The sequence below is a fragment of the Bos mutus genome, chromosome 7 (assembly GCF_027580195.1).
Source record: "Bos mutus isolate GX-2022 chromosome 7, NWIPB_WYAK_1.1, whole genome shotgun sequence".
Lineage (NCBI taxonomy): Eukaryota > Metazoa > Chordata > Mammalia > Artiodactyla > Bovidae > Bos > Bos mutus.
This window is the reverse complement of record NC_091623.1, coordinates 14695000-14709395: the sequence shown is the minus strand read 5'-3', so window position 1 is coordinate 14709395 and position 14396 is coordinate 14695000. Positions and strand designations below refer to the sequence as shown.

The 14396-nt window shown below is 38.5% G+C and overlaps 1 protein-coding gene across 1 annotated transcript in view; it reads right to left on the bottom strand.

The window, feature by feature from the left end:
- Positions 1 to 14396, bottom strand: part of VCAN (versican) — a 121135-nt gene that overhangs the window by 30622 nt on the left and 76117 nt on the right. The window contains 4 exon segments of the mRNA XM_005903753.3: positions 1333 to 1415; positions 2627 to 2785; positions 7928 to 8041; positions 11475 to 11588. Of these exon segments, the coding sequence (XP_005903815.2) occupies positions 1333 to 1415; positions 2627 to 2785; positions 7928 to 8041; positions 11475 to 11588 (470 nt within the window).

The window sequence follows — 14396 nt, the reverse complement described above, 5'->3', positions numbered from 1 at the left end:
CTAGAATGAACTTCACATTTTGCCAAACTCATTAAATCCAGATGAGTGGCAGTAATGAATGAAACTTAAGCACACACAAAAAGTGTTTAAAAATTATTTTCAGGTTTTCCTCTTGTTTATCTAAGTTAGAATTGAATTTGCACTTAACTGTCTAGCCTAGTAGATCCCAAATCTTTGTCTGCATTTTAGAATCACCCAGGGAACCCTTAGAAAATATAGCTGCCAGAGGTTTTGCTTTAATGAATTTGAGCCGAAGCCTAGACACCAGTTTTTGTTTTTTTTTTAAATTACGCTCCCCAGGTGATTTTAATGAACAGCCAGAGCCCAGAACAACCACTATAGCTAGCTGCACTTGAACTGCTGCTGCTGCTGCTAAGTTGCTTCAGTCCTGTCCGACTGTGCGACCCCTTAGACGGCAGCCCACCAGGCTCCCCCGTCCCTGGGATTCTCCAGGCAAGAACACTGGAGTGGGTTGCCATTTCCTTCTCAATGCAGGAAAGTGAAAAGTGAAAGTGAAGTCGCTCAGTCGTGTCCGACTCTTAGCAACCCCATGGGCTGCAGCCCACCAGGCTCCTCTGTCCATGGGATTTTCCAGGCAAGAGTACTGGAGTGGGTTGCCATTGCACTTGAACTAGTTCTTAGGAATTAGACTCATGCATTTACTAGCAGTGACTCAAATCAGCTTCACCCATCCTGACTAAAGAACCTTATTGAAGCCTACTCAAGGATGTGGGCAGTATTATCAAATCACTTTTTTCTTTAAGAGGTAGAAAAATCTAAGAGACCATATAATTAGTCAACTGAGTTTGAATAGAAAGAAATTTATAAGATCATAATTCAACAATCCTTTCTAAGATGTAAAAAAAAATGAGCATTTTTTGCTCAGATAAAAATGAGCCATGCCTTATAATATCAGATTTCCAGTGCAATTATGTAAGAAGAAAAGGTTTTGTTTTTTTTTTAAAGGATGTTTTCTGTCACATTTATTATTTCCCTTTTTGCTTTGAAGCTGTAAAAACAAAGATAACCATCTGAAAGACAGGCCTGAGGCAATTCTGATGATTGTGCAGTTTACCTGTTCAATGGAAATCCAATATACTCTTCTTTTAAGAGGGCCACCCTGACTAATATTAGTAGCTGGATCTGTTCTCAGGGAATGAACTATTTTAACCCCTGTCTATTTTACCAAGTAGATGAAATATTACACTGATTAGATGAAAATATCACTGAGCAAGATGTTTAATTGGTCTGCAGCCTAATGTGTCTCAGTAAAATGCCAGCAACCCACAGTACCAAGTTCTAGAATTGGTATCATTTTAATCAGCAACTTACCAGTGTGCTGCCATCAGTCCAACGGAAGTCATGCTCAAACATCTTGTCATTGAGACCTATCCACTGATAATCATGGCCCACACCTGAGAAGGAGAACAACACAGACATTTTTATTGCCTTTCCCAATTATGGATGAAATGTATCAAAGAAAGTTATTTTTGGACTGAATCATGAATCCTCTCCTGGCTGAATTTCTGTTTAGTTGCTCATAAAAATCTTTCATGGTCTAACTATCTTTTGTTCTTCTGCCCAACGTGTTTTAAACTAAAAAGCTAATTTGCAAATATCGTGAATAAAATATCAGACATGGACAATTATTTCCCTAGCAGTTTACTACAATTAAGTAATTTTTTCCATCTTTACTCACGATAGAAACTTTCCACTTTTTTTTATTAAGCTGTGCAGTTGGCAAAAGTTCAGTGAACCAATAAAATGTGACAGATCTCACCCATACTAGACTCATTTTGGAAGCCACATGTTTCTTCTCAAAGCATTTTTAATGGTGAGCACCTAGACTGGACAGTTCTGCAAAACTTCCTCAAAAATAATGACTTTCACCATGGAATGAGTCACAGGCAAAGACACCATGAAAACACTTAAATGAACCTCTACCCAGATTGCAAATTAACAATCAAACTTCTAAAAGATAGCAGGCACCATAAGAACATATTAAATAGATCATCAAACAATGTTTCACGAGCAAAAAATTTCTATGTATTTTCTACATAAAAGCTAGCTGCCCTCCTCTTTGCCATAGTCTAGGAAGTTATTAAACAGCTCTGGTAATAAGTTTCATTAGCTTTCAGCATCCATAAGCCAATTATGCACAGAGAATAACATTAGGGTGCTATTATAATTTAATTTTAATTAGTGGGATAAAAATAATTGAAAGCAATTTTCTCTTTAACTTTAGACAACATATGTACATATTCAAAGACCAAAAAGTATGGGAAGAATTAGATTGGAAACTTAAGAGGTGGTCATTTCTGTAAGTTAAAAAATGATTGAATAGCAATTTCATATGATTCCACCTATAGCATGCTATTTCAACCATTTCTGGTGGCAAATCAAGAAATGTCTGCCCATGTTACAGTTGAATGTTTCTCAAAATAGGGGACTCACATAGGAGAGATGATTTTAAGCATTTTACAGACGAGGGATTTAATAAGTTGGGTCACAACTGAGAATGCTACTTGTTTCAGTTAGATACAGGAAAAACTAAGAAGGTGGTAAGATTGAATGAAAACCCATGTATATTTGATTGAATGAAAACCCATGTATATTTGGTACATACGATTCACAAACATTTGTTCCTCGTGAGACAGGATACTGGTGAGATGGGCGCCCTGCAGACGGCATTCCCGTTCAGCTGCATCCCACGTTCGTCGATGGGCAAAGTACTTGTAGCACTGCCCTTGAAATTTGTGCCAGCCATAGTCACATGTCTCCGTGTCTGGGAAGAAACAAGGATGGGCTTATTAAACTCACCTATATCATTCAAACTTGGTTCACTCATCCAAAAGTTCATAGACATCCCAAGCCACATCAATGCAATGTCCCTGAAGCAAGGGATTCACCAATTTTGGTTACAGTGACAAAGAAATCATGATAAAGAGAGCCCAGGTGATTCCTGCCAAATGAGTGACAATACATCTTAGGACTGGAAAGGCACTATCGAACTGCACTTTCCTTGATGAAAGCCAGTATCAGCAGGAGAAAAACTGGAAAAGGGGCCAATCAAAACCTCTGTAGGCTGCAGAGTCTACTGACTCACTTGTGAAGCAACTGGGGCTAATAATTTCTTACCAAACTTTTCTAAAGAGAAATCAGTCAAATGATAAGATAAGAATTCTTGCTAAAAGGATTATGAATGCTCTATTTGCATAATGACTTCAAAGGCTCTGGAAATAGTCCTTCCCCACTTCCCAGAGAGAGAGCTGCATGGTCACAGGTTCTTGTCACGTAGATTTACTAAGAGAAAAAAATTATTCATCAATTGGCAGCTTCTGGGATATCACTAACAACTGTGAGCCTTTTTCCCAAAAGGAGAGGGAGTATAGGTAACTCCCAGTGCAAAAGCATCAGGATTTGAAGTTTATCAAGAGTGACTTTAACTTAGTACCCCTCATTTCATCAAGCCATATGCACATATGTAGATATGTGTATATGTATTAATATATACATATACTTTTTCTCTTTTGAAACAAGCATACTATAACCAGTATCCTGGTGAGATGAAAACATTTGTCAAATATGTTTAAATTTTACACTGGCAGTAAACTTCAGCTATATTTTCTAGATTGCCACTTTTTAAGTATATCAAAAGAAAGTAGTCTTGCACATAGCATTGACTTCTCATTGGCAACCTTCTCAGACTAGCCCACTCACTGCTGCTGCTAAGTCACTTCAGTCGTGTCCGACTCTGTGTGACCCCATAGACGGCAGCCCACCAGGCTCCGCCGTCCCTGGATTCTCCAGGCAAGAACACTGGAGTGGGTTGCCATTTCCTTCTCCAATGCAGGAAAGTGAAAAGTGAAAGTGAAGTCGCTCAGTCGTGTCCGACTCTTAGCAACCCCATGGACTGCAGCCTACCAGGCTCCTCTGTCCATGGGATTTTCCAGGCAAGAGTACTGGAGTGGGGTGCCATTGCTTTCTCCAAGCCCACTCACAGGTGAGATTAAAATATGCATTAAATGATGATCAATAGAAATCATTTTAACTTTCATAAAGCATCTCATGAAGATATTGAACCAGTTACATGTAAAAACGAACAAAATGGCCAAGTTTATGAAAGTGGGGACACTGTGAAAACTCCACATTACCTAATGATCAGACGCCCCTCCCCTAAATTTTACTGATTGATGAAGATAACAAAACTCTATTAGATGAAATAAATGCTCATTTTATATGTCTGACTTGGGGGCCAAGCTGAAAGTCATATTGTTTCCTGATTCTCACTCCATTTATTCCTCCTCCTATAACTCATTGTGGGAAATCATGCATGATGAGAGACTTAACATTTTTCCTGGCTTCAGTGATTAAGCCAGAATCATACAACAGATGCAGCTTATCTCTGAAAACAGTCCTTATTTCAGTTTAGTCTATCAGGCCTGTTGTTTAGTTAGAGCCAGCTGACTAATTGATTTCAACAATGTGCACTGGAAGTTTTGAGTTGTATTACAGAGTTGTTTGGACACCACCAATCTCATAGGAAAGGACTCAAGACACAGATAGGCAGTTTTATAACAGTAGCACTCAGAACCCAAGAAGGAAGCCTATTTTGGCTACTTGAAAATAGTGGGTTTTCTTTTGGAAAGTTCACATGGAAGATTTCAGAGGAGAAGTGGGAGGGGTGTAGAGGAAACAGATCTTTATATATGAAAGGGTTGCGGGGGCGGGGGAGAGGTAGAATCGGGAAATTTGTTAAAATATCCTTACTGCCAGTCAGTGCTGTGATACTGTAATAGCATCAGTTCAGTTCAGTCACTCAGTCATGTCTGACTCTGTGACCCCAGGGACTGCAGCACGCCAGGCTTCCCTGTCCATCACCAACTCCCAGAGCTTGATCAAACTCATGTCCATCGAGTTGGTGATACCATCCAACCATAACCTTGGAAATTATCATTTATTTGAAGAAACACAGTTCAAGATTCTAGAGGATCCCTAGCTTACTGAATAATACATCAGAAAAAAATTATTCTCTACCCTCTTTCTTATCCTCTATTAGCCTAAACAGTTTTGGTCTGGTTTTCTTTGTCTTTCATCACTAAGAGAAAGTATTTTCCTCTTAAGTACAGAAAACCAAATGATCCTAAAAATTTAGATACATGACCATGACACTGCCCCAGTTCCTTTCTCAGTTAGCACATGTGTACAGAAAATAGAGGCAGTGTTTCTGCTAAAACCAAACAGGGACAGATTATTTATCTGTACTCTTCCAATGATTGTAAATAGATGTGCAAATACTTAACAGAGTGAATTTTTTTTAAAGAAGCCAAATAACCACACCAATTCACTTAATCCTTATTATTCATGAATTTAACAAACACGTAATGAAGGACAATGTGTCAAGCAGCACCTTCTAGCATGCAATTCTGAAAGGAGTTATCAGAAGCAGTTTGTCTTTTCAATCTTAGCTAAAAATAATGTGATACACATCTTATTTATTAAAAGGCAATGCTTTCAGATGATGCTTTCTTAGGCATCAGTCTACGTTTGGGAATATTTCTTATGCTTTAAGACTCCTATAGTCTATAGGTTATACTACAAAGTCCCACATTTAGTTTGGCCTGTGTATGTTGGGGGAAGATGGGGAGATTACAACAACACTTGTTCACGACCACAGAGGCTGAAATTGTCATTCTTAAACAACCTCACTAAAACTCTATTCTCCTTATGCTATATAGGTAACGTTTTCAACACTCCTAACATATAGCCCACAAGCCTTAAGAAACTGTCAACACTCTGGCACTTCTGTTTGGCAAGATGTATCTTGACTTGGGGGCAAATTGTGTGTACAGAACTGTCCCTCCATGGTTCTAAGACCTTCTTCTACATTTTAAGATCTGTTATCATTCCACCAAATGCGTCCCCTCTTTCAGAGTTGCTGGGAGTTGGGAAGTTACTAAAGCAGAGAACAGAAAAGGTCAGCTGAAGAAACAACAACACAGTCATCACCGAAATTTGGATAGAAAACTGTTTAGAGAACAATGCCGCTGTTAATGAAGAAAACATTTGTTCTTAGGCAACCTGAAAAGAGGAGAAAAAAATCTTTCAGTGTCCTGGCAGTAAATCACAGGAGCACAGCTGCATCTGGTAAACAGACTGGGGTAGCTATTCCTCAGCGAACCTTGCTGTAAGATAAAATAGAAGGTACCTGAAAGGCGATACCAGAAACGAGAAGAAAAATGAAAACTTTTTCTTTTTAATATTCTCTTAAAAGGAAGTAAAAGGTAATTGCCCCCACACTCCCTTCCAAAGATGTTACTGCTGAGTCTATCAGCTTCACATATAAATAAAATGCTTCTCCTTAAGAGTTACTTCAGAAGAGTGAAGATGTTGAAGAAATCTGGGCTTCCCAAGGCCACTGAGGTTCATTCTTCCCACTCTCTAATTTACTAGCTGTGTGACCTTGAACACATCACTTTTCCTTCCTGGGCCTCAATTTCTGGTCCACTTAACCCACAGAAATATTGCTGTCAGCCAAAGGAAATGGTGTACCTTGAAGCACGTGGTAAATTAAAAAGTAACCAACAAAGAGTATCTCTTTGTATTCCCTGCCAAGAATTATGCTGAGTCAAGAAGATCAGAGCCTTTGTTTTGTTCAGAGCTCTATCACCAGCACCCAGAACAGTGCCTGTAAGACTGCAGGTGTTCAGAACACTTGCGGCACAAATAATTTTTTGAATCACTCCTTGTACTGGGAACTAAGTGAAGCCAGAATCATTTTAACACATACAAAAGGCTCAAGCACCTCACCCTATCGTTTCCTTCAAAAAATAGCATCTTTCCTACTGTTTTCTTTAAAGAAGAGGATCTTGTTTGGTCAATTATCATATTTATATTTTACAATTTTGAAACAGACCCATCCTATGCAGTAAGGAAAAAGAAAAGAAAACCCTAAAAAACCCAAACATCATCCATCCCTTTCCTTTGGCAATGCAATGCACACTCCTTTTAGCTTTGCTTTAATTGTGTTGACATCCAGATTCATGCTGCAAAGCGGAATGTGGGGCCAGACCAATGTGTCTGAGTTATTAGACACTCATTTTCATTTTGTCTGGTGGAATGGAAGTTTGGCATTAAGCACTTTTATCAAAGCCAAACCACTGTATGACTTTAAGGAGAGGAAATCGATGTTCCAAAACTGAGTGTGCTGAGTATGCGATCTGTTTCTGATTGATGGGCTCAGAAATGTTACCGTTAACCACCCAAAATACACTCTCAGGTTGGCCATAAAATGCAAATTACAGGGATCACTCAATTCAAGCCATCATGAATTTAGGCCTTTCATTCAGAAAAAAATAGATTTTTCTTCAGTAGGAAAGAAACCTGGTTCATAATATCTTTTCTGTAGTATTTGCCAAGTCAAGGTGAATGTATTCACACAACTGCATTAACTCATTCTCCAGAGATGATCAACTATGAACAGTAAGACCATTGAGTCTCAAATGCTGAGAGGAGAAAATAAAGGCAATTAACACTGAATTCAATATCCTTGGTACAAGCTACATATGTAATTAAGGTCCATGACTAGTCTGTCCCCAGGAAGAATATGTACCACAGTGTTCCTTTTGGTGGATGGATGTCCTTAAAGGCTCAGCATGCCTGTCTGCAATTCCATTCTATCAGTAAAACAAAAATGATCAAATGAACATTATTGTTCAAATGTTGTGAGCTAAAAACGCATCAGGAAACCTAATGTATTTTGGCAATCTGCGAATTTCCTCTGCAGAAAAGAATATACAGTATGGTCAAAATTGCTAACAACAACAACAATAAAATCCAAATAATTATGACAAAGGGCTGTCCAGAATTAACAGTTGAGATGAAGTATCAATACTGTTCTTCATGCACATGTTGCAAAAGCTCTTACCTTGCTCACAAAGTGCACCAACGTAGCTCGGGAGGCAGAGACACCTGAAGGTATTAAAACCGTCAATACATGTGGCTCCATTGCGACAAGGATTAGAATGACATTCATCAAAATCTATAATAAAAGCCACAAAAGTACTTTCAGTAAAAGGTCAAAAGATCCTATTTCATAAGATTGCCAGGTAAAATACAGGATAGCCAGTTAAATTTGAATTCCAGATTAAAAAAAAGAAATTTTAGTATGTCACATCCTTTATTTAGGGCAAACTTGTACTAAAAACTCTTCTTTTTTAAATCTGAAATTTAAGTGTCACTGATCTAATATTTTTATTTGTTAAATCTGGCAACCCTAAGAAAATTTCAAGTATATTCAGAGTAAGGTCATTATCTCCATTGCTGTTAGATGAGTCCCATGAGCATTAAAACCAATAAAGAATCCCCCTAGCCTTCCCACCCCGAATTCTGACTCATGCTCTGACCACCTCAGTTGTGAAACACTGAAAATACTTCACTGGCTTCATAGCCTCCAGACCCTTCCCTTTCCAATAGATCCTTCATTCAGCTGACTGTCATCTTCTTTAGGCACCATCAAGATAATTTTATTCACTGGCTTTTTTTAAATCTTTTTAAATGTTTAAATGTATTTTTCAATTTTTACAAAACTTTTAATTTTATATTGGAGTATAGCCAATTAACAATGCTGTGATAGTTTCAGGCGCACAGCAAAGGGACTCAGCCATATATACACATATCCATTCTCCCTCATTGGCATCTAAGCATTCCGCAGACACCGATTATCCAGGGTGGCAGTCGTCAGAATGCGGTCCCTGGACCAGCAGTATCGATATCACCTGAGAATATCAGAAATGCATGTTCCCAGGCCCATCCAAGACTTACTGACTGGTATTTGGAGGATGGGAACAACAAATTGTGTTTTACCAAGCCCTCCAGGTGATTCTCATGTACACTAAAGTCTTAGACTTTAGACTAGATCCCACTAGCTTTCCACTGTTCTTTCCCAGCGTTTCTCTCTCACAACCCACTAAGTAGGCATCCAGAATACTCGTGGTCCCCCAGACACATCCTGCGTTTGCGGTCTCTGCTTTTGTTTGCTGTGTTGAGTCTTTCTCTCCCACTTATGAAAATCCTCCCTAATTTCAGTGTCTATATTGAATACAAACTTTCTAACAGACATCTATGATCTCTTGTGATGAAACTAATACCTTTATTTCATTGCATTTTGCAGTTACACTAAAAATTTAGTTAATGTTTATATAAGTATTAAAAATGAATATATGTGTGTTCGGTCACTTTGGTCATGTCCACCTCTTTGCGACCCCCTGGACTGTAGCCTGACAGGCTCTTCTGTCAGTGGGGGTTCTCCAGGCAAGAATATGGAGTGAGTTGCCATCCCCTCCTCCAGAGGATCTTCTCAACGCAGGGATCTAACCCACATCTCCTGCATCTCCCATATAGCAGGCAGATTCTTTACCACTGAGCCACAAGGGAAGCCCAAAAATAAATATAAAAAATAAATTAAATTTCTAAGAGGTATATGCTGTATTCTTACCTAAAGAAATGACCTTAGTAGAAATGATAATATATTAATATCATAATAATGGTTTTATATTGTTTGCTAAGTGCCAGTCATTGATCAAACAGTTTCACATATATTAACTCATTAAATATTTTCAATTGATTGTAATGTGAAAAAAAATGGGGGTCACACATATACTTTTATACTGCACACATAAATTTGAGGGCTTCCCACGTGGCTCAGTGGTAAAGAACCTGTTTGCCAATGCAGGAGACCTATCTTGATCCCTGGGTCAGGAAGATGCCCTGGAGAAGGAAATGGTAACCCACTCCAGTATTCCTGCCTGGAGAATTTCTTGGACAGGAGAGCCTGGAAGGCTACAGTCCAGGGGATTGCAAAGAGACAGATAGGATTTAGCAGCTAAACCACATAAAATATGTAAATTTGATATTTAAGATATAATGATTTCTTAAGTGTTATCTATTGTGACTCGATGGACATGAGTCTCAGTGAACTCCGGGAGTTGGTGATGGACAGGGAGGCCTGGTGTGCTGCGATGCATGGGGTCGCAAAGAATCGGACATGACTGAGCGACTGATCTGATCTGATTGTGATCTCTGTCTTCACTGGTTAGCACACAAATAGAACTAGCTCTGTTGACTTTTGCTCTTTTTTTTTTTAAAGATAAGCACTCTTTTAACATGAATGCTGGGGGTTTTATCTCAACATTTCTGTGTAATCTAAAGTATAAACTTTATTCAGTCATTATGAGAAAACCACTATGGTACTGCTAAAAGGAGCACCCGATGAGTAGCTCCCATCATTTTATTTCTTAGGGTCAAGGTCTGCTGCTACTGCTAAGTCGCTTCAGTCGTGTCCAACTCTGTGCGACCCCATAGACGGCAGCCCACCAGGCTCCCCCGTCCCTGGGATTCTCCAGGCAAGAACACTGGAGTGGGTTGCCATTTCCTTCTCCAATGCATGAAAGTGAAAAGTGAAAGTGAAGTCGTTCAGTCGTGTCCGACTCTTCACGACCCCATGGACTGCAGCCTACCAGGCTCCTCTGTCCATGGGATTTTCCAGCAAGAGTACTGGAGTGGGGTGCCATCACCTTCTCTGAGGGTCAAGGTCTATATTTAGCCAAATCAAAACTGGAGTCCTTTTTAAATTTTTCTTCAGGAGAAGGAACCCCAAATAAGAATGGAAGTAAAAGGGACTGATTTAGTAAAGAGACAATGACGTTCTTTGGAATCCAAAGAGAGGAGGAAGACAACAATGTCACAGCTCCTCGAGGGAGAAATGGACTAGGCTGGTCTCTGGGCACAGCCAGAGAAGGTACTTTCCCATGACACGCCAGAGCAGCAAGTCATCTCAAAACATAAAAACTCCCTATTTTTTAAATTGTTGTTTAGTCACTATGTCATGTCTGACTGTGACCTCATGGACTGTAGCCCACCAGGCTTCTCTGTCTGTGGGATTACGCAGGCAAGGATGCTGGAGTGGGTCACCATTTCCTTCTCCAGGGGCTCTTCCCGACCCAGGGATCAAATCTGCGTCTCTTAGGTCTCCTGCATTGGCAAGCAGGTTCTTTACCACTAGCGCCACCTGGGAAATCCATTTTTTAAATAGAGCTTTTTAAAAGAAATTTGCACTTAAATTGGTAATTTATTGATACACAGATTTGGAGACAGATTAAAATTTTTGTCAGTATGTAAGCAAATACTGTATATCAAACTTTACATTTGTAAAGCCTGAGTGTGAAAACCACACATAAATACAACTGACCTCAGTAATCTTCCTTGAGTCCTGGTGATATCAAGAAAATTCAATAAACATCTATCCCTGTTTCCCATAGACTACTTAAATTACTCTATGATTTTAATTTCATCTAACACACCATTCATCTACAATGGGCTTCTCTGAAATCCTCTGATGGATCCAAGCAACATAAACTCTCCCCCAATATGTCTTCTGGAAAAGCACTATGGTCTTTCAGGGAAGAACATCTTACCAAGTTCACACCGATCACCACTGTATCCTGGCACGCAGGTGCACACGTAGGAAGTTTCAGTAGGATAACAGGTGCCCCCATTGAGGCACGGGTTCATTTTGCAACGATCAGGTCCTACCAGGTTCAGGAAAGTAAGAAGAGCAGTTAGGCTCATCTCTCAGTTTCAACATATTTTAGCATAAAAATGCCATTTTTTGCTACCATAACATAAGGCTTTACCATAGCACTACACATAAAAATTAAGATTAACTTTACTCTCTGGAGTGTTTCTTGGCATTATAACTAATTATTACAAATTGCGTCTATTCATTTCTGGAATCCAATCAATCATCATTATTTTTAAACAGTATTTTGTATGGTATCTGGCAACTAATTAATATATTCTACTGCAGATTTAGTTGGCATGATAATGGCAATTGATTTTAGTCAAAATGATTACACGTATGTGCACAGTGAATGGAACATGTATTCTTTTAAACGAGGTTAGTTCATGTGAAATGACTGGATACACAGAACATGCATTCTTTTTAGCATTGGCTTGTTACCATCATTTAAATTATTATTGCCTTTTACCACTTAATGCTCAGAAACTTTTTCTTCGAAAGTGTGCACTGAAGTCTCTTCTGCTACATTAATATGCTTTTTCCAAAAACACGTTCCAATTGTACTCCTTTAAACTATACTTGAAGAAAAGCAACACATGGATTAAACTCTACTGTGTAAAAACAAACCCAAATACAAAAATCTCACCTCAAGTGAAACCCCAAAATTTTATTACAATTTTCTTATTAAAAACACAAAATTGACACTCCTAGGTGATCAATATAAAGGCCAGAGGTACAAATGTATAAGGAGAAAACAGTTTAATACATATTTTCTAAATCCAAGTACTTTTAGACTAATTGAGGCACATCTGTTATTCTGTAATATCGCATGGGTAATTATATTTATATTAATAGCTTATATATATTATTTGAACACTTTTCCAGAAGTCCTTGCTTCAATGTTTAAGAATCCAAATGAGAGCTAACCATTTTTTACAAAAGAACTGAAATAAATAGGCTATATAGTTTCAAAAATTTTAAGACCTGAAAGTCTGAAATAATTGCACATGAAGAAAAGAAGATATGCACTTATGAAACATGAGAAACAGGTATGGCTGTAGAAAATAACTGAGCCTTTCCCACCCAGGAAAGTCAAACTCACACTTTCTGAGTGTTAAGCAAATTCTGGACTACTAGAAAGACTTGATAGGGGCACATGTGCACGTGTGGGTTCATGATAATTAGGTTAATTCAGATGCTTGCAACTGTTTCTTCAAAAGTGACCCCAACTGTGCTAAGATTCTCCCTATAGTTCTAAAGATCTCCCTACTTTTGCCTTCTGCTTTTGAAAACACGCTGCTTAGATGACAAGGCTACGGTCAACAACACTTCTACATGCTGCTCTCAGTGCAAAACCAAAATGACACTAAAGTGAAAGTGGTTGGTAAAGTGACGTGCCACAGAAATGTGAAGTACAGCGTTACTCCCACCACAGACACGGGACATCATGCGAGAGTGCAGGACACGGGCTTGGCCAGGGAGAGGGCTGTGAACTGAAGGCAGTTTCGATCAGGAGAACAGTTTTGTTTTCACTCATTTCATTCTTCCCTAAGCAGTGTGTAGTCATCTCGGAAAGTTGAAACTGCAGCAAATAGACCAGGCGATCCAATAGGAGCTTTTTTTATTGAATTCACCTAAAGTGACACTTGGTTTTGCAAGGACGCAAGCTCTGATTCTAGGTAAACATTACGAATTGGGCAACTGGTACACATTTCTCATTTGTCAAATCCAACTCTCTCTATAGATACATTTATTACCAGTGATTTCTCTATCATATTTCCTCTAATCTGAAGTATATTTCAACTAAATTACAAAAGAATAAATATTGGCCAGATTACTAGGTTATCATTTACAGATTCAATCAAGAGTGACCAAAAAAAAAAAAAAAACACAAAAATCCATCAGCCACCTTTGATCAGATGTATTCACAAAATACTTCATCATTTATAAAAGTTACACTTTATGACTATTTCACTCTATCTGAAGCACAACAAAACTGAAGCATTGGTAGCACAAAAGATAAGGTTGCAACGCTCAGAAGAATAACTCTTAAGTATAGCCATGCTGTAAAAACATACTCATTAAAATAAAACATATTTTTAATCAGCACAGTCCTAGAAGTACTATTTTTTGGTTTCTTTTTTTCTTTTTCTAGGTAGCAACTAGGTGGTGATAGCTACTTATGGATTCCACTAACATTATTATTCCCACCGTTCTTGGAAAACACCATTAAACTCAACTTTTCAACATTATCAACTAGACTAAAAGGAAAATAAATTCTACAGAGTAAATATTCCAAGATCTCTGCTTTACATGTAATTAAATATTATTCATTTTTATACTATATTAACAGAAAACCACCAAAGACCAGTGGAAAAAACCACCTACTCTGGAGCGAGGCCCATCTGGGTTCAAATACCACTTTACCATGATGTGTGTGGCTACAACCCTGGGCCAATTACAGAGCCTCTCTGAACCTCCACGCCCTACCCTTTTAAATGGAGATAATAATGTACGCATTGTGGCCTTTCTGTGAAGCTCAAATGGCATAGTCTATATGAACCAGTATCAAATTCATGCTTCCTGTCTACTCAGCAAAAAACTAGAAATCTCTCAACAGGCAGAGTTTGAATATATACTAAATGAATACTCACTGTGGCTAGGCACTGTGTTAGAAGCATTAGGTAGACTACCTATCTAAAGCAAGGAAATTACACAAAAGTATGAACTTATAACCGATATTGTGTGAACCATGTTAAGTATTTATTAGAGTTACTTACTAGTCTCATTTGTAAAGGCCTGACAGATTTTAATATTG